The sequence below is a fragment of the Ursus arctos genome, unplaced genomic scaffold (genome assembly GCF_023065955.2).
Source record: "Ursus arctos isolate Adak ecotype North America unplaced genomic scaffold, UrsArc2.0 scaffold_20, whole genome shotgun sequence".
Classification (NCBI taxonomy): Eukaryota; Metazoa; Chordata; class Mammalia; order Carnivora; family Ursidae; genus Ursus; species Ursus arctos.
The window spans coordinates 20,993,112-21,013,600 of record NW_026622875.1 but is presented as its reverse complement, the minus strand read 5'-3'; the positions used below and the strand labels follow the sequence as shown (position 1 = coordinate 21,013,600).

Below are 20,489 nucleotides of genomic sequence, written 5' to 3'. Positions count from 1 at the left end.
AAAAAGAACTGCTAACACATAAGAGAAAATTTAGAGGCCTAGAAAGATGTTTGAAACAAATACAACAGGTATTACAGGTAAATATTTGATAAACTAACCAAAATACCCTAATCCTGAGTTTTTCAATAATAATGTCTGTCTCATTTTTTATGCTTTTAAAGAAAAAAGGGAAATGGAAATTAACTGTCTTAAGAATAACAGCGAAAAATATGTGAGAGGGTACCCTTAACATAAAATGGGAAAACAGTGTCACAAAAGTTAAATATGAAAAGAAGTGTCAATAAAAAGGATAAATTCTAACTATTTACCTCTAACGGTATGTTGAAGATCATTTCCAGTATTTATATCCAAAAATGTCCCAGTTCCCATGGTTAGTTTCACATCTCCTGTGTGGAAGCAGCATTCTCCAAACATGGCTGATTGCTGATCAGCGACCTGCCAAAAATGTTGAAATGTAAGATGGCTGGGCCTCAGCAGTGGCTCATTTCACTGTATCACACTGTCTCCTATACTGTATTCTCATGGGTCAACATCTTTCCTTTCTTCCTTTTCCTTTAAAAAAGAAAGAAAGAAAGAAAGAAAGAAAGAAAGAAAGAAAGAAAGAAAGAAAGAAAGAAAGAAAGAAAGAAAGAAAGAAAGAAAAAGCCCTGGAAAGAATAAAGAGAAACAATAAGCTAGAAGTCTCTCCAGGACTAACATTGTGTGGTAACTAAGGTGCCTCAGGAGTTTTTAGTAGGCAGCCTACTTTTATGACTTTGAAGTAACACAGGAAAAATCTGGGAAATAAAGGTCAGAATAAAAATTGTGCAGAAAAAAACAACTAAGATTTTTCAACTTCAAAGTGGTTTCATTCATTAGTCAAAATAACTGACCTCACAAATTCCTCTTTTAAGAAGAGTGATAGGTGTATGCTTAACATAAATATAGGTCAAAACTACACATTTCCAACCATACATTTTTGTTAAAAGAAAAATTATAACATTTTGTTAAAATAATTAAATGTAAATTGTTTTTTTTTAAAGATTTTATTTATTTATTTGACAGAGATAGAGACAGCCAGCGAGAGAGGGAACACAAGCAGGGGGAGTGGGAGAGGAAGAAGCAGGCTCATAGTGGAGGAGCCTGATGTGGGGCTCGATCCCATAATGCCAGGATCATGCCCTGAGCCGAAGGCAGTCGCTTAACCGCTGTGCCACCCAGGCGCCCCTAAATGTAAACTGGTAAGTAACAATGTTCAACAGAGTAAATTTTAAAGATCTAATTGGCTTTATCAATTGATGCATCCATTCTAGCAGAGGTGAGCTCCAAAGGGCTAAAGAAAAGGAAAGTTTTTAAAAGTAGAAAATGACCAGAGAAAAAAGGAAACTATTAGCAAAGAATCCATTGTTTAAGGCAAGGTCACCCTCCCAAGGGGGATAGATGGGATCTATCATTAAATTCCTAATGCTGACCCAGAAATTCCCATGTTGACTGGTTAAGGGTACATTTCTGGGGAGCTGAACTACAGGTAAGTTAGCTATTAAGTCTTGGTTTGCTGGCTTGGAGCCACCATCTTAGGCCTGTAGTTTTTTTTGACAATTCCCTCCCTTTTGATCAGACTCTCAGTTTAACTGAGAGACAAGATCAAAACTTAAAGCATTAGCACCATTCGCCACCACCACTCCAGAGTTCTCACAGCTGTTATCAATCCTCTGTGTGGTATCCACAGACCATGATGTTTCTTTGCTTAATTTCTGCGATATTCACAGGTTACAACTTCAGGTTCACAATTTTTAAGTCAGTTGTCCTCTTCATTCCTTTTCTGATGTTCCCGTCTTAGGGAGATCACTTGCTTGGTGCTTGGCAGTTAACATGCATTTAAAGCTTTTGAGAGAATACAATGTACCAGGGAGATTATTATAACTATAAGCAGGATAATTCTGAGTATTTGGAGTGTACTTCAAAGCCATGGTCCCCAAGACCCAAAACAATTAAAATCAAATAAATCAAAGAAAGATCCCACTGAAGAAGTTACTCTCTTAAGCCAAGCAGCTTGCTCAGTGACCTTATATGAGTTTCAGCTTCCTGAGAGATGTTAATCCAGATACAGCAGGTGGTGTTGGCCACAGCAGAGATTCTTCCTTGCTCGGCTAAAAGATAATCGAGGGCTATCCTACTATCAAGAACAGCTTTGGCTAAAAAGTCTAAGGATGGTTGTTGGGCCTCTGTTCCTTTAGCAGCACATTCTGCAGTAATTTCAAGAATTGAGGAGAATTTCCTAATCATAGGCTCATTTACATTTATCCCTAACGAGGGAAGTAGGGACCTGCCAAGAGGAGTGAATTCCTGAATCACGAAGGGCTCCCAGCAGGTCCTTTCTAACTCAACAATGTAACTTCAGGCGAGTCGCCCAATGAGATGTCTTATTTTGCTCGTGAAAAGTTAAGGGCTCAGTCAGATTTTCTCTTAGCCTGAACTAGAAGGCTGTTCTAAATTCCAAAGACTACCCCCCTTAAGCAGTGGTCTGGGGAGAAAGAGATGGGGGCATTATCTTTCCAGGCTAATGCCAGAGTAAAAGAAAGGAGAAGGTGAAAGGGTTTTACATTTAGTTCAAGTTTAACGTCTTGATCCATCATCTTGGGCAGAAGCATTCCACCCCGACATCAGCGACTTCTCTTCCTCATCAGTTTGATTTGGAGGTCGCCAGCATCTGTAGAGCACCTGGTTGGAGGTGAAGCCTTCACGAGCTGTGAAATGTGTCCCCAAGGCTCCATCCCTTCTAGTTTTGCAGCAGTGACAGTGATCAGGAGCACTTGGTAAGACTCCTCTTCCAATGGGCTCGAGGGCCATCTTCCTCTGATAATGTTTCCAGAATACCTAATTCTTCGGGCTCAGTATACAAGCTTCTGATAGAATTCCAAGAAGTTTTGCAAGGTTTCATTAAGGCTCATACGATTTGCCCAATGAAGTGGGTGCCTTGATCACTGGAGACTGTGGAAGGCATGCCCCAAATGGGAAACATGTTTTCTAATAGTTTCCTTGCTACTGAGAGGGCATCACAGTCTTGAGGCAGGGAAAGACTTCAACCCATCCACAAAACATACAAACAATAACAAGAACATACTGGTAACCCATAGTAAGTAGCAGTTGGCATGAAGTCCAGCTGCAGGTGTTCAAAGGGTCCAGGTCTGAGGCTCTGGGAACAAAATCGGTTTTTCCAGGATGACCTGACAAGTTAGAAATTGCTGGTAGATTATTTTTACAATATTATAAAGCCTCCCCACTGATGTCTATTCATAATTTTGGGTCATCTTGAATGCCCTATGGTGAGTGAAGGAATGTAAAAACTGAAAAATAGGGTTTACCAGGGAGCTGGGAAGAACTAAGCAAGCAGCCATCTTAGTTTTCCCATAGCCCCAACTATTCATTTAATTGACAGCCATTATTTACCTACCTTAATTTCTCTGATTCAGCAGCAGACTGTTGCCATGTTATAGGACATCAGGATGGCAAAAGTCTGGCGATGAGGGGCTTTTTTTTTTTTTTCAGAAGCAGAATGGACTTTATGCACACGTGCCAAAATCTTACAACATAAAGAAGGCTTAGTAGTACATTTTATTTGACAACGCTTCTGATGTAACTTAACATATCATATAAGCTTAAATAGTTTAGCAAATCTTTGGTATGTTCCAGGTCAAAAAGACTTAAGCCAATGAAAAGTCCAAACAAACTTCATCCTCTTAAAATAGAGAGAAAACCAAATTCTAATTTTGCACCAGCTTAGTTTTGATATTAAAACTTATTCATTCCAATCTTCAGTCAGAGATTCCACAGAGCGCAGAGCCCGACGTGGGGCTTGATCTCACAACCCCAAGGTCATGACCTGAGCTGAGATCAAGAGTCAGATGCCCAACCGACTGAGCCACCCAGGTGCCCCCTGCTGAGCTATTTTTTTTTTTAATTTATAACAGAGATAATATTACCGTATCTGACTTTAAGTGAACTAAGGCAGGATAATAGTTTTAATTTTAATGCTGATAACTCTAAAGACATGTCTACTTTAATATCCTTTAGAGATTTGTTTATTTTAGAGAGACAGAGAGAGAGTGCACCCACAAGCAGGAGGGGCAGGGGGAGAGGGAGAGAGAATTTCAAGCAGACTCCACGCTGAGCACGGATCCCAATGTGGGGCTCGATCCCACAACTCTGGGATCATCACCTGAGCTGAAACCAAGAGTTGGTCACTTAACCGACTGCGCCACCCAGGCACCCTAAAACATGTCTACTTTAATTAAGCCAACAACCTTAAAGTAGCTTTCATATAAAATATTTACCCAGATTTCGTGAACTTGAGAAAGCATTTGGACTGGTTTCTTTCTGAGAGTTTTAGAATGTCTAATCCTTATCAGTGTTTGCCTTCAAACCAAGTAAATAGAGCTCTTTTACAAATTAATTTTAGCAATACCATCCAGAGGTAGAAAAGTATCTCACATTTACTACATACAGAGAGAGAGAGACAGATAGACAGGTACACACAAAGACCCTACAGGTACTAATATTTGTGGAGAAGATTGTTAAGATTTGTACTTGTCCCTGGGATTAATCTTAAGGAGGTAGTGCTAGAGTTTGGGAAAAGAGTTGTTTTGGAGGTTTGTATTTTAAAAAGGCTTCTTTCCCTTTTTTTCTCTCAATCTCTGGTGATTGTGGGCTATGTTTACATTTCTAAGACATGATAAGATGCATAACTTTAAGGGACAAGGAGAGAAGGCAAGTTCCTCCAAGAAGGACTCTGGTTTCCTAGAGCCAAAAATTTACAATCCGTTTGAGATAAACAGGGGAAATTTGGGGATTGGTGAAGAAATAGGTAAACTTTGAATTGCCTCTAGAGCTATATTTCTGGTTTTATGAAGATTGCAAGATAAGGACAATTGCTTTCAATTCCTCTAAGAACTGGGTTGTAACTTAAATGACATTATAGATTGATCCACCTATTCAACTCTATGGCTTCTTTTTCCCCTGGGGACATGGTTCTAATTTTTAATATTTCTGGTGGTACTAAATAACACCCCATGGGTATAAGAGGGGTCCCCAAAGAGGGTGCAAAGGATACGACCTTCCCAAGATCCAGAGTCACTTCAAATGAGGGCCAAAGAACCAAAACCTGCATGCCCCATGCAGGCAGAAAGCCAAACTCAGTTATGCAAAACTAGACAAAACAGAAGGCAATATGTATCTCTGGGAGAGAAAGGATCAATAGTCAATGGGTCTGGATTTGGAAAGGAAAGGGACAATGTGAAATTTTATTTTCCTCTCTAGACCGGGCACTACAGACGGAGATTTGGAAGGAACTGATTCCAGTAAGAATTTTCACCCTTTGCTGGCTTCTGCCAGTTTTTCCAGGATCCTCTCTGCAGGCTCTAGTATCTATCAGACTTTCCCCCTTGGCTGTTTAAGGGAATAACGTAGGAGTTTTACCAGAAAATCCCTCCATTTCAACAACTCTGGGAAGGGCCCGTATGGAGGTCCTCCTAAGAAGGTAAATACAGGGGTATATGTAAGACCATTAATGTGGTGAATTCTGTTTACAGCTGCGTAGTCTTTCCAGAGTGGAAACACAATTTAGACAGAGGATTAGTAGAATGAGTACTCCAAGGAGGATGAAGCGGAGCAGCAGGAATTACGTCAGTCTTACAGCATTCTGTTTTGTGTACCTCTTCTCTCTTTAATTTTTCACTACCCTTTCGCAATGAGACTTTTAATGAAACAATGTGGGAATTTCGAAACCTTTTGGAGGCTTCTGCTTGCCAATTAAAACAGGTATCCCATTCTGTTTAATTTAGGAATCCTTGCTTTCAAGAGCACTTGTTAAATGATTTTATCTAATTGGAATGGCCCCCATAAGAACCCCTGTATTTCTAGGTTGTAATTCCCTTGAAGGCTGGAGCAGTTTGGTAGGATTCTAGGCACAAATGGAGTTAACCCATATTTCTGTCAGGCCATATCTAGCTACAAATGGGGTGCAACTCATTATTTCTGCCTGGCCTTATTTGGGGACTACCAAGCTGACAGTTACTGAGCCAAGTTCCCCAGGACACAAAACAAACTTAGTAAGATTCTGCCATTTTTGCGAGATATCTACAACTTCTAGGGCTATAGTTCTTAGATAAAATAAGCAGCTGTGCTGGAAGGTAGTACGCTTGACTCTGTAGAATTTAAGGATTCCATTAGCTAAGGCTTTGGAGTTCTCAGAGCCGAACTAATACCTAATAGGGTTGGGCCACTGGATTGGGGATCTTGCATGTTTTACAGAGTACCTCATTGTATAGAGGTTTTCCTGAGGTTGGTGGGCGAACTTGTCTCAATCTAACCCATTCTGTGATCAACTTACTCTATTTTCTTGAAGTGGCAAGAGCTCTAATAGCCTTCAAATGCTCACTCTGTGCCCACCAATTTTTCCAGTTTTTTGGTCTCTGAGATCCCTGTTAGCGATAGCCTTTATCTACACAAAACAAGACAAATATGTGCACCTTAATGTATAAGCAACAACAAGAGATGTTACTGCATCCCGGCCAAGAGAAGGCCCTGTGCTCACCACAAACAATTCTTGTGGAACCTTGCTGGGGTTTTCCAGCAATTCCAGGGGAATTGTGGTCTGAAAGGCTAGGGATTTGGCTGTGGGCAGACACTTTTCCCAGCTCAGTTGGACTCCAGGCAGAACCGCCAGCTCGGGGCATAACCATCTGGCAGCTCAGGCTCTAAAGGAAAGCCAATTAGATTGGGGGAGCTTGAATGAACAAGAGCGGAGCTCAGAACCAAGAGGGAACTTGCCCACAGCCCTCAGGAACAGCGAGAAACACATGAATTTAAAGGGTTCATGGGGTACCATGCCCATGTTTCTCATTGTCCCCAGATGCTGCTGGAAATTCACTTTGGATCTTGTCACTGCCTGCCAGCAAATCTGTTAAATAACAAAAATTCAACCAAGTAAATTTTCTTCTCTTCTCTCTCTCTCTTTTTTTTAAAGATTTTATTTATTTATTTTAAAGAGAATGACAGAGAGAGAGAGCACAAGCAGGGGGAGAGGTAGAGGGAGAGGGAGAAGCAGGCTCCCTGCTAAGCAGGGAGCCCAACACAGGACTCAATTCCAGGACCCTGAGATCATGACCTGAGCCAAAGGCAGATGCTTAACCAATTGAGCCACCCAGGTGCCCCAACTGAGTAAATTTTATGAAGATCTAATTGGTTTTATTAATCAATTCATGAATCGGGCAGCATCCCATCTATCAAGTACAGGAGGCTCCAAAGAGCTACAGAAAAGGAAAGATTTTTTTTTTTTAAGTAGCTCCACCACCACCCCTCCCCGGAGCCCAATGTGGGGCTTGAACTCATGACCCTGAGATCAAGAGTTGGTCACTTAACTGACCAAACCACCCAGGTGCCCCAGAAAAGGAAAGATTTTTAAAGGTAAAGAGGGAATGGAAAAAAGGAAATTATTAGCCAAAAAAAATGCATTGTTTGGGTAAGGTTGCCCTCCTAAGGAGAAAGGAAGGGCACTATTAGAAAATTTCCTAGTGCCGATGGAAAATTCCCACGTTGACTGGTAAAGGGTTACATTTCTGGGGGGTTGAAATTGCAGTTAGGGTAGGTATTAAGTCTTGATTTACTAACTCAGGCTGCCATTTTAGGCCTGTTGTTTTCTTTTCCTTTTTTAAAAGATTTTATTTTTAAGTAATCTCAACACCCAACGTGAGGCTCAAACTTAAACAATCCCAAGATCAAGAGTTGCATGCTCCACCGACTGAGCAGCCAGGCACCTTTCTTTTTAACAACGTATAGCAATATCTTAAGGACCAAAACTCATCTAAAGAACACTTTGTCATTAAACTTCGATTGTTCCAGCCACACCTGTATCTGAACTTGAGCTCAAGTTGCATATGATTGATACTCTCTAAATGACCAGGAATTTGTACCTTGGGAATTAAATTCCCCTTCTCTCACCCAATCCCTCCACCTACTGTGGCCATCATCCATCTAGGGAAAGATGGTCTAGAGTTCCTGTGTAAGCTACTACAGAAAATCAAAGTCAAGGTCGGCGTTTCCATAAAGCCCCTCAACCAGGTGGCAAATCCTTGACATTCTCTAAGGTTTAGATCTTTCATCCAGACAGAAAGAGTACAATCAAGAAAGAACCTCAAAAACCTGAAACAGCTAATTTTTCACTCTTCCACAGTTTCTCTACTGGTATATGCTAGCTAAGGATTTTATAAATATAAATACAACATTTTATTTACTTTAAATTGCCTTGCAGCTGTTTGGTTATACTGTATCAAATACAAACTAAGCAATGGCTCTATCCCTGTTTTTTGTCTCAGAGTATCAAATATAAACCACACACTACTCAGAATACAACATGTAAAAAAAAAAAATTAACAGTTTTCTGAAAAAAAGTATCTATGGAAATCAGAAAAGATTAGAAAGTGCTTTCATGTCAGAAGACCGGCCCAGAGGTCCCCTTTCCAGATTATAGAAAATACTCCTGATTATATCCAGGGCACGTTAACTTACAAAGAAAAAAATACTTTAATTTCATTCTGCAAGGACCTCTAATGTCTCTTAAATCTAATCCCCACTATTCATATATATTATTTAGTTTATACTGTGCATGGAGGAACCCTCAAGTTTTCTACTTACCAAGGCCACTATTGGTATAGGCACACCAAATATCTCTTCATCCGCTGATCCAAAATTGTGGCTTCAAATAAAATTGATTAAAAAGTCAGTCATAGTTCTAGAAATATTATTTCTAAAATTCAGCATATCGATTTTCACATAGACCAAAAAGTTATATAATGAACATATAAGCATCTCAAACAAATAATAAAATGCTTTCCCCACTAAGGCAAAATGAATTCAGGGACAATTTTGCTGGTTTCTGTAGCTGATGTTCATTATTACCTCGTATCCCTCACAGGAGGCAGGATAGACAGTGGTATCGAAAGCAGGGAAGTAAGGAGCCTGCTCCAACGCATCTGAGCATAAAAATATGTCATCAGAATCCAAGCTAAATTACATAAAAATTATTGATTCAAAAGGAAAAAAAAAAACCTTTACCTTAAAAGGGTCAAAGAGTCCAGTTGTACTAGCATTTGAAAAATCCGTGGCAAATTCAGAACCTAAATTTGCATTGAAAATAATATTTTATCAAGCAGTATCAATCAACAACTACCCCTAGTTTATAATCTAGACCTTTGTCTGGCCTCAAATTCATTCCAAAATGTATATTTACAGTGCAAAGTCTCTAAAGCAATTTCCCACTTAATCTTTTAGAACTTTTATAGTTTACAAAAGCACTTTCATATACATTGTCACATCATGATCCCCAGTTTATTTTGTTATTTCTTTTAAAGATTTATTTACTTGAAAGAAAGAGAGAGCACTTGAGTTGGGGCAGGAACAGAGGGAAAGAATCTCAAGCTGACTCCCCACGGAGCGTAGAGACTGACCGCAGGGTTCAATCTCATGACCCTAAGATCATGACCTGAGCCAAAACCAAGAGTCAGAGCTTAACCGACTGCCACCCAGGCGCTCTGATCCCCAGTTTAAGGATAAGGAAAGGGGTTCAAAGATGCAATATGATTGCCTATAGTTGTTACCCAGCTGCGAAGTGGCAACTTTGTGACCAAACCTGAGTCTTACCACTTTTGAAATTAAGACTGTTGCTCCGTCTTCTGTTTGAGGTCTCAGCTACAATTTAAAAATCACCCTCCTCTTACAAATCTAAAATTTATCTAGCTTTACTGTAACATGTAGTTACTAGGATATCAAGGAGCAGTAGGTTTGGAAAGGCAAAAGGGAAGGGAAAAAAAGTAACTTCCACTTTTTGTAGGTGAATCATTTCTATCAGTCAAATTTCAGTTACTTGTATAGATTTGTCAGATCATCTTTACCTTTTGTGAGCTTATGTAACAACCAGGTGTCAATAGTCCCAAAGCAGCAATTATCTTCTTCAACTGCCTTTTGCACCTAGAAAACACATCACAAAGCTGACTCAAAAAGCCTAAATTATGCAGTGCATAATTAAGTGCCGATCAGTAAATACAATATAATCCCATTTTTTGATAAGAATGAATATGTATATAAAAAAACCTATTTTTAAAATATACCCCAAACAGTTCTAAGCAATTACTACAGGGTATAAAAGGCTCTAATTTACAAGAAACGTGTTACTTTTGTGATGAACAAACAAAGTAAATATACATATTTTTAGTTTAGACATATAAATATGTCTAGATAAACAAAGTCTAAAACAGGGGATGGTATACTATGATCACAGTTCAACTGACTATTTCTGTATAGCAGGTTAAGAATGGTTTTTAAATTTTCTAATTGTTTTTTAAAAAAGAACACTTTGTGACATATGAAAAGTATATGAAATTCAAGTTTGAAGGTCCATAGATAAAATTTTACTGGAACATAGCCATGCTCATCTGTTTCTGTGTAATTTATGGCTGTTTTCAAACTACAATGGCACAGTAGTTGTGACAGAAACCTTATGGCCTTCCAAGTCTAAATTATGACTATCTGGCACGTTACAGAAAAAGTTTGCTAATCCTTAGCATAAAGCATGCCAAAGGAAACAAAAGTATCACAACCTCTTTAAACTAGCTAATAGAGACAATGAAATGACTGTTGATTTATCATTATTTTTTTAAATAGGCTCTACACCCAACACGGGGCGCAAACTCAAGACCCGAGATTAAGAGTCGCATGCTCTACCAACCGAGCCAGCCAGGTGCCCTGAGGATTACTAACATAGTGAAAACAATGCCCTACATCACACTTCACCACCTCTCCAACTCTTACTTGTCCTTCAAGACTAGCAGTTCCTGGCTTTGCCCAAGCCAGCACTCTACAGAAATCTTCCACACAGCCCTTATCTCACATCATTACTTCCCTGTTAGACCCTAAGTTCCTTTAAAGCAGGAACTAAATTTTTAAGTCCAATACCTAGGAGGGTTCCTGGCCTATAGCAGATGCTTAAAACATGTCTCCTAAATACATGAGATAAAAAGAATAGCAAATGAATACATTTCAGGATGAATTATATTTCAACAGTAGAAAGGATCAATAAAATGAAAACACATGACATAAGCTCCAAAAAAGAAGTCATTTGTACATTATTTATAACAAATATTTGAAGATTCTATTCAAGTTTTATACCACTTAAGTATGGAGTGCTTAAAGTAGTATTACTTTATTTCAAATTCTTTTTAAATTTAGAAATTGTGATTCTAAAATTTGTTCAGATTAGAGAAAGATTAATCTGTATTTCAGTAAGCAGCAACGATGCCTGGCAAGTAGTAAATTCGTCTGTTCATTCAACAAACATTTGAGGCCCAGGTCCTCTGATAGGTAGTAGGTCCATATGAGGCTCCAAAGACGTAGAGTATTAGGGTTTCCCAGGGTAGAAGGATCAAGGTCAATCCTCCTTGCTTTGGGTTAAGACTCCAAATGGCCCTACCCTATAAGTAAGGGTAAACTAGAAAGACAGGCTCTCATAGGAAATACAACTCAGTTTTGAAACACCTCAATCATTAAATTGGATTGAGGTAATCCTGGTACCTAAAAGAACTGACGAAGCAAACACAAATCCTATCCAAAGCAAGATACTGCTATGGTAAGCCTCTCATAACTTCTACGCACAATTTTGCAAACACAATGTCTAGGTGATATACATACACATGCATACAAATAAGTAACCAAGATCACTGAACTCATCAAGTTGTGTATATTAAATATGTTCAGCTTTTTTTATGTTAATCATATATCCATAAAGTAGTTTAAATTTAAAAGAAATCAAATAATCAGGCATCTGAGGAAACAAGAGAACATAGAAAAAAAAGAGAGAGAGAGAAAGACAGAGTCCATGAGGCTATAGATCTTAGAATTAATAGTCATGGACTATATCCTAGAAGTCCTTGTCATTGCTTAAAAAGAAATGGAAAGAAAAGTCATATTTCTACATCATATTGTTATGTTAGGGAATTACAAATTAAATCAATGAGATACTACTTCACACCTATTAGAATGGCTAAAATCTAAAACCCTGATATCAAACATTAGCAAGGATGTGAAGTAACTGGAACTTTCATTCATTGTTGGTAGGAATGTAAAATGGTATAGTCACTTTGGAAGATAGTCTGGCATTTTCTTACAAAGCTAACCATAGTCTTATCATCTGATTCAGCAACTGCACACCTAGGTATTTCCCCAAAAGAGATGAAATTTACGTTCATACAAAAACCTGTACACAAATGTTTATAGCAACTTTATTTGTAAGTGCCAAAAATTAGAAGCAACAATATGTCCTCCAACAAGTGACTAGATAAACAAACTGAAACACTTCTGGACAATGAAATACTAATCAGTGATAAAAAGAAATATATTACCAAGCCACAAAAAGACATGGAAAAACCATTGTTTTGTTCACTTTTTCAACTGTTTTTTCTATTCCCTATTTCATTAATTTTCACACTAATCTTTACATTTCTTCCTTTCTGCTACTGTGTGTTCAGTTTGCTACCTTTAACCAGTGTCTTAAGTTAGAATGTTAGATGTTTTGTTAATATGATATCTATATGTAATATAGTCTGGCTATAAATTTCTATCTAAACACTGATCTTGTTGCAACACATGATTTGGTATATTGTGTTTTCTTTTCCATTCACCTCTAAGTAGTTTCTAATTTCTCTTAGGATTTCTTCTACCCACTGGTTATTTAAAAGTACAGTTTGATTTCCATATATTTTTGAACTTCCCAAATTTCTTTCTGCTAATTCTTTCTTTTTTTTTTTTTTTTTTTTTTTTTACTTTTAAGGATTTTATTTTTAAGTAATCTCTACACCCAATGTGGGGCTTAAACTCACAACCCTGAGAGTTATATGCTCTACTGACTGAGCCAGTCAGGAACCCCACCTTTCTGTTAACTATTTTTAATTTCATTCTTTTTTTATTAGAGAAATACTTTGTGTGATTTCAGTCCTTTTAAATTTATTGAGGCTTATATTACGGTGTAGCATGTGATATATCCTGGAGAAGGTTCCATGTGCGCTTAAGAATGTATATTCTGGGGGCACATGGGTGGCTCAGTCAGTTAAGCGTCTGCCTTTGACCCAGGTCATGGTCCTGGGATTGAGCCCCTCATCACATCAGGGTCCCTGCTCAGCAGGGAGACTGCTTCTCCCTCTCCCCCCTCTCGTGCTTTCTCTCTCTCAAATAAATAAAATCTTTAAAAACGAATTAAGTGTTTTACCCGTAGACAGCATATAGCTGAATCTTCTTTTTTTATTATCCAACCTAAAATGACAATGAGGGGCACCTGGGTGGCTCAGTTGGTTAAGGAACTGCCTTTGGTGCATCAGGGAGTCTGCTTTTCCCCTCTGACCTTCCCCTCCTCATGCTCTCTCTCTCTCTCTCTCAAATAAATAAAATATCTTAAAAAAAATAAAATCACAATGAGAGATCACTATTTAACTACCAAAATGGGTAAAATTTTTTTAAAAACCTGATAATACCAATTATGATGGTACATGAAATATGAAGTCCTCTCATTGACTGATGGTGGGTATGTAAATTATCAAAAACTGTGGGAAATTTTTTGACATTATCCACAAAAAGTGAAGATACACATTCATGACCTCCATTCCCATATATAGATACAGCAGAAGTACCTTTATATGTACCCCAAAAGACAGCATTATTCATAATAGCCCCAAATTAGAAATAATTCAAATGCACATAAACAGAATGGATAAATGGATAATGATAAAATCATATACCGAACACTAAATAATAATGAAAATATAAGAAAATTAATTGACACATTTATACAAAATTCAAAAAAATTCAGGTAAAACTAAACTATAGTGTTGAGGAAAAAAAACCACATAAGTAAAAAAATAAAAGTGGAAAGAAAATGTGATACACAATATCACAGTGTTCTACTTCTCGATTCAAGGAGTGTTACACAGATGTTTGCTCCACGATCACTGAGTGGTACATTTTTGTTTTGTTCAGTTCTCCATATGTGTTACGACTTACAATAAAAAGGTCTAAAAGTAGAGATTTCTGTATTCCATCCCAATATGTAGTGGACACTTAATTTTTCCTCAAATAATCAAATTGCTGTCTTCATTCTTTTACCTTTTTCTTCCCTGTAGTTTACACACACACACACACACACACACACACACACACACACAATCTTTCCTTACCTCAACCAGGTTCTGTAAAATCCAGGCCAATCTCAAAGAAACATGCTGGTTTGTGAAACTGAACAAACTGAATGCTAAAAGTCGTTTATTTCTAGTGAAAAAGTGCAGCACTCGGCAGGAACTCTGTACTAGCTATTAAAAAAAAGATATTTTAGGAAAATGCATTTAATGGTGTTTGATATTTCCATATTAATTCTACACACATGAAAACAAACTCAATAACAAATGAACCACTCAACTACTTATAGTGTTTTTTAACGCTTAAGAAAAGAAGTAAAGCCTAAGTGGATAATTTGTATTCTAACATATGAAATGTAACACATCTACTATGACCTCCTTTAGCAAACACAAGAAGCTCAAGATAAAGTCTTTTAAAATAAAAGAGAGTCAAGGAAGAAGGCTATATTTTGGTTAGAAATATATTTTTAGGGGCGCCTAGGTAGCGCAGTCCTTAAGCGTCTGCCTTCGGCTCAGGGCGTGATCCCGGCGTTCTGGGATCGAGCCCCACATCAGGCTCCTCCGCTGGGAGCCTGCTTCTTCCTCTGCCACTCCCCCTGCTTGTGTTCCCTATCTGACTGGCTGTCTCTGTGTCAAATGAATAAATAAAATCTTAAAAAAAAAAAGAAATATATTCTTAATGAAGTTAGTATTAAACCATAAGGGAAACTCCCCTACACATTAAGTATCTAAAATTTGGGATGTTATGACTTAATACTATCTATACTTATCTAAATCAAAGCTGAATATACATTGCTCAAAATTTACTTCTTAGTAAGCAAATCCTTTAATTAAAAAGAAAAGGTCTTTCATTGAAAACCAGCTTTGAGTTTTAAGGTTTGTCAGACATTGTAAAAAAAATAAATAAAAGAACAAAAATTTTATCCTGCCACCTACCACAAGAATGCAGATGGACAATTCAACTTCTGAAACTGATGTTTCACAAAACATTCACTTACAGAGAATTTGCCCACTTCTTGCATTTTTTTCCTCTGTTATTGCCACCCCTCCCCTAAAAAATATATTTAAAGGGCGCCTGGGTGGCTCAGTTGTTTAAGCATCCAACTCTTTTTTTTTTTTTTTAATGATTTTTTATTATATTATGTTAGTCACCATACAGTACATCCCCGGTTTCCGATGTAAAGTTCGATGATTCATTAGTTGCGTATATAAGCATCCAACTCTTGACTTCGGCTCAGGTCATGATCGCAGGGTCATGAGACTGAGCTCTGCATCGGGCTCTATGCTGGGTGTGAAGCCTGCTTAAGACTCTCTTCCTCTCCCTCTGGCCCTCCCTCCCCATTCACATCCACATAATCTCTCTCCCTAAAAAAAATTTAATATATATATATGTGTATATATATATGTATATATTTAAAGATTTTGGTTTATTTACTAAAGTAATAAATGCAACAATCAAGAAAGTATAGACTCAATTCTCTCTACATATCAGTCTCATCCCCCTTTTTTGGAACAGTGAGCCCCATTTTAATTTTTTTTTTTCCCTTTTCATTTTGGTGAGAGCATTTAAGTTCTCTTAGCAAATTTCAGTTATATAGTACAGTGTTATCAACTATGGTCATCATGTTATACATTAGATCCTCAGACTTTATTCATCTTATAACTGAAAGTTTGTACCCTTTTAACTTCCTTTTCAGTGATCAGTGATCAAACCTTATTCAGTGATCAAACCTTCTGTGTTTCTATTTGTACTACTTATTAAAAGATAAAGAGTTTCTGAAAGTATTTGAAATGACCATCCATAATCCTTCTTCTGATATGTTATATTTTAAGGAATGCTCCAAACTGAAAGAGGTTCTTCCTCCCTAAGAACATTATACTTTCCTCTCTTAAAAAAATTACATTTAATATCCTTCAGGGATCTTCTATTAAAATGCAGATAACTGGGGGAGGGGGCATAAAAAAGTACGGAAACTTCTTACACCTGCACTTTTAATCAACATATGAACAATTAATATTTTGTTTTTACATTTAACAAATATTTATTGAGTACCTTCTATGTACCAAGGACTGTGTTAGGTCTTGAGAAAGCCTGAACAATACAGGCAGAATGAACAATATAGGCAGAATTTCTGCTTCCTTGAAATTTACATTCTAGTGGGAAGAGACAGACAAGTAATCAAATCAATTAGTGAGATAATCTAAGAAGACATTCAATGTACCACCAAGAAAAGAAAAAAAAATCCTATTTAAATTACAATATAATGCTAAGATATAATTGATGGTTAAAATGATTTTTAAAAATTAATGGTTAAAAATACATCCTGCTTGGGGTGCCTGGCTGGCTCAGTCGGTAGAGCTTGATCTTGGGGTTGTCAGTTCAAGCCCCACATTGGGTGGAGAGATACCTAAAAATAAATTCCTTTAAAAAAAGAACCATCCTGAAAAAAAACTAACCAAATAAACAAAAATAACCCCACCCTGCTTAAAAATCAGCCTTTTCAAATTGGAAAAAAAATGTATGCTTTATAACTCATACATTGCTGGTGAGAAAGTATATAATGCAGCTACTCTGGGAAAAAGTCTGAAGTTTCTTAAAAAACAAAACATGCAATTACCCTGTGACCTAGCAATTAATTACACACTTGGGGTATTATCTAGAGAAATGAAAACTTATGTTCACATAAAATTCTGTACACAAATGTTCAAAACAGCTCCACTTGTAATAGCCAAAAACTGGAATTTGCACAGATGTCCTTAAACAGGTGGTGTATCTGTACCACTGAATATAATTCAGCAATAAAAAGAAACAAGCTGTTGATACACATACAACTTGGATTCTCCAGGGAATTACACTAAGTGAAAAAAGCAAACCCCAAATGCTTTATACTGCATCACTCTATGTATATAATATTTTTGAAGTGAGAAAAAAATTTTAACGGAGGACAGATTAGTGGTTGCAAGAAGTGAGGGATAGGAAGAGGGTGGGGAAGTGCATAAGAGAGAGAGGATGTGGTTATGAAAGAGTAACATGAGGGACCCTTGTCATGATGGTACTGCTCAACATCTTGATTCTGGTGGTGGATACATGAACACAGGAAAAAAACTGTACAGAAATTATAACACACACACACACACACACACACACACACATACATGAGTACAAGTAAAACTGAGGAAATCTGAGTAAGATCTATAGGTTGTATTAATGTCAATATCCTGGTTGTGACACTACAGTATAGTTTTGTAAAATGTTACCATTGAGAGAAACTGCAAAGCCTATAGGGGATCCCCGTATTATTCCTTACAACTGCATGTGAATCTATAATTATCTCAATTAAAATTTCAATAGAAAAAAAATGCATGTCTCAAAATCTTTGAAATGTGCTAAGTGCCGTGAAAGAAATAAAGGACAGTATGATAGAGACTGGACTAGGGGGTGGGGACTTGCTACTCTATAAACGGGATGGCAGGAAAGGGCTTACACAGAGGAGATGGCATGTGAACTGGGCCCAGAAAGGTGAGAAGCATCCAGTCATGATGGCACACAGAGCCCCTTGAGGGTACGAAGTCCTTAAGGTAAGAGGCAGCTTCAGTGCTGTAAGAACAAAAGTGGGCTCGCAAAGCTGGAGCTGAAGCCTTAGCAGCTTCAGGGAGGAAGGTCTGGGAAGTGGTCAGAGCTGTAGACAGGGCCAACCCATGGTAACGAGCTGGGATTTTGTGCTGAAAGCAAAGAGAAGCCTTAGCAGCCATAAGCAAGAATCAGAATTAACAGTGAGAGGAAGCATGGGTGCTGGAAGAACTGGAGGAAAACAATGGTGCCAGGAGACTGCCAACACACACCAATTACTTCACCATTTTGCTTGGAGCTAGCATTGGCTGAACACATGAAATTCGGTGCCATCTCTGGCACCTACACCCTCAACATTTCCATTAGCCTCAATCAATTAACCATAGCATCCAGGATACGGGTGCCTGGCTGGCTCAGTCGGTAGAGCATGCAACTCTTGATCTTGGAGTTGTTAAGTTTGAGCTCCACGTTGAGATTACTTAAAAATAAAGTCCTTTAAAAAAAGGAAAAAAAAGTGCATCCAGTATAGGATGAGTGCAGGGTGGGGTTCTCTCAGTGGCAGGACAAGCCCTGGAATCATGTGGGCTAAACGCCAACAAGAGTCTGCGTACATTTTTCTCCTAAGAGAAGCCAAAGCTTACATCACGCACGGGCTCAGTATCAAGCAGACGACGTGCTTTAAGGCTGAGTTTTGCGCTTGACGTCAGTTTTACATTTGAGATTTAGGGTTTGTACTACAGAAGTAAATGTTTCCAAAGTCAAAACTTATTTGTAAAGGAATAAAAGTTTTAAATACCTCACTGACAAATGAAATGTTTGTCAAAAGAAATGTTTGATGAATTGACCTATTAAAAACTAAAATTATCCATTAAGATACAGAACTATACATTATAAATAGTATTAATTTTAAATTATACCATTCAAAGTTCGTTACATTTCCTTATATTTACATTCAACTCCTTAATTACTCTTTCCTGTAAAGAGCACCTCTTGGTTCTCAGCCTTACAAGTTATTAAAGCAAGGTGCATTTTCATATATTAAACTAACAAAAGAAAAACCAAAGTGGGTTTATGGCAAAAGTGTTTCTTTCACTCATGCATTGCTATCATATTTCATAACATCTTCACGTTTGTTTTCACATAAAATTAATGTCTCCAAATAGTTATTGAGTAAAACCAATGCTCCAGATACCCCTGAAGCACCATCTCGTATGGGCGCCCTAGCCGAGGAGGCATTTAGCTGTGTGGCATTAGAACACGTAATATTGCAATACGCAATGCGCAATATTGATTATAACACCACATATTGCAGGTTTGGCCACGTTTGGAAAACTGTCTTACCCTCTGACTCAGTAATCCCACACTTAATACTGCCACTGCTGTCACTGTCACGATCATCACCACTGTCACATGCGACCACTATGTGGCAGGCATCGGGTTAAAAGCTTGCGGCAGTCAGCTAGTTATCTATCTCAATATCCATTCTCCACTTTTATAACAAAAGAGGATGAAATATGGACATTCCTCTATTTTTTTCTGGACATAGTCGGCATTCTGTCCATTTCTCCAAGAACGGCAACATGAATTCTCGCTCATGTAAGAACATCTGGGCCATCCTAAACCTCCTCAGGGTTTCCTGCAGTGTAGCTAGTACTCTAGTCTACCACATACGCTTTTGGGTGACTATTACGAAGTTTCCTGATGTAAGGAGTGTGTGTATGTGCATTCTCTTCTCAATGTCCTAAAACAGTACAGGTAGGAGATTATACACTTAAGCCTACAGTTAAGGGACATTGACACGGAAAACAGTAACAGCCAAATCACAGAAGATAAGAAAATGATTACCTTCATTGTGAGAGAATTATTCCAAGATTTTACAAGTTCAACAGCTCTTAGGTCTTGCCAACTAATGAAGTTGTGAAAATGATTTCCTGTTTTCCTAAGAATGATAAAAACAGTATTTTGAGACTCAGTATAAATCAGAGGCTATATTAAATAAAAGATCCGCCATAAGAGAAAACAAAATTAGAGGCCACACTGGATTCTCAAAGTATGATTTAATTAGATGGGGCTTGCTGAATGACTTTTTTATCTTATAAATCAAACACGTTTTCTAACAATTATACTATGATACACTGTATGAAATTCTAGACCAAATTCTAACGGAAAAGATATTCTTTTTGAAGCAGTACAATGTGCACACTTCTAAAACAAAAAAAATTTAATGAAAAGGCCTTTAAAGACTTGCTTATACACCTTAAAAAGCAAGAAGCCAATGCTTTCCCCCGTCATTATACCTGATACACATAACCAGATCAAAACCTCTGTACCTACAGAAGAGCTGAAATATTGCCTAAACCTATTTCTACATCTCTCAACTGTATGACTGGCTTAGCCACTGGCAACCTATCGGGCTTATCAAAATGTGTCCAATAAAAAGAACTTTAACAACTTCTGGGTCGACACTGCAATATAAGTATAGAACTAAGAAATAAGTAGAAATAAACCATTTCCCTTTTTGGCTCCTGCAAATTCAACCACTGACATCTACTAATCTTCAACATCCAACTCAGACTTGAGTCTGAGTAGATAGAGTAGAGTAGAACTCTATTTCCAGGTGCCCTCCTGTGTGGGTTGACCACGTTCAATTTCCTAGACTGTCGCTTCCTCTACTTCTTAAACAGTCCATACTCAAGGGCATGTCCTCA

General features: G+C 37.8%; 1 protein-coding gene across 5 annotated transcripts in view; it reads right to left on the bottom strand.

The window, feature by feature from the left end:
• GK5 (glycerol kinase 5) overlaps window positions 1-20,489 on the bottom strand; it is a 146,287-nt gene that overhangs the window by 103,878 nt on the left and 21,920 nt on the right. For 3 of the 5 annotated variants that reach the window (XM_057316013.1, XM_026497173.4, XM_057316011.1), the window contains exons 4-10: window positions 19,627-19,720; window positions 14,253-14,384; window positions 9,927-10,002; window positions 9,091-9,152; window positions 8,935-9,008; window positions 8,671-8,731; window positions 309-435 (exon numbers count right to left, since the gene is read on the bottom strand). In XM_057316013.1, coding sequence (XP_057171996.1) covers window positions 309-435; window positions 8,671-8,731; window positions 8,935-9,008; window positions 9,091-9,152; window positions 9,927-10,002; window positions 14,253-14,384; window positions 19,627-19,720 — 626 coding nt within the window. The remainder of the gene's footprint in view (window positions 1-308; window positions 436-8,670; window positions 8,732-8,934; window positions 9,009-9,090; window positions 9,153-9,926; window positions 10,003-14,252; window positions 14,385-19,626; window positions 19,721-20,489) is intronic. The other 2 variants (XM_044383457.3, XM_057316012.1) reach the window with 1 other exon arrangement.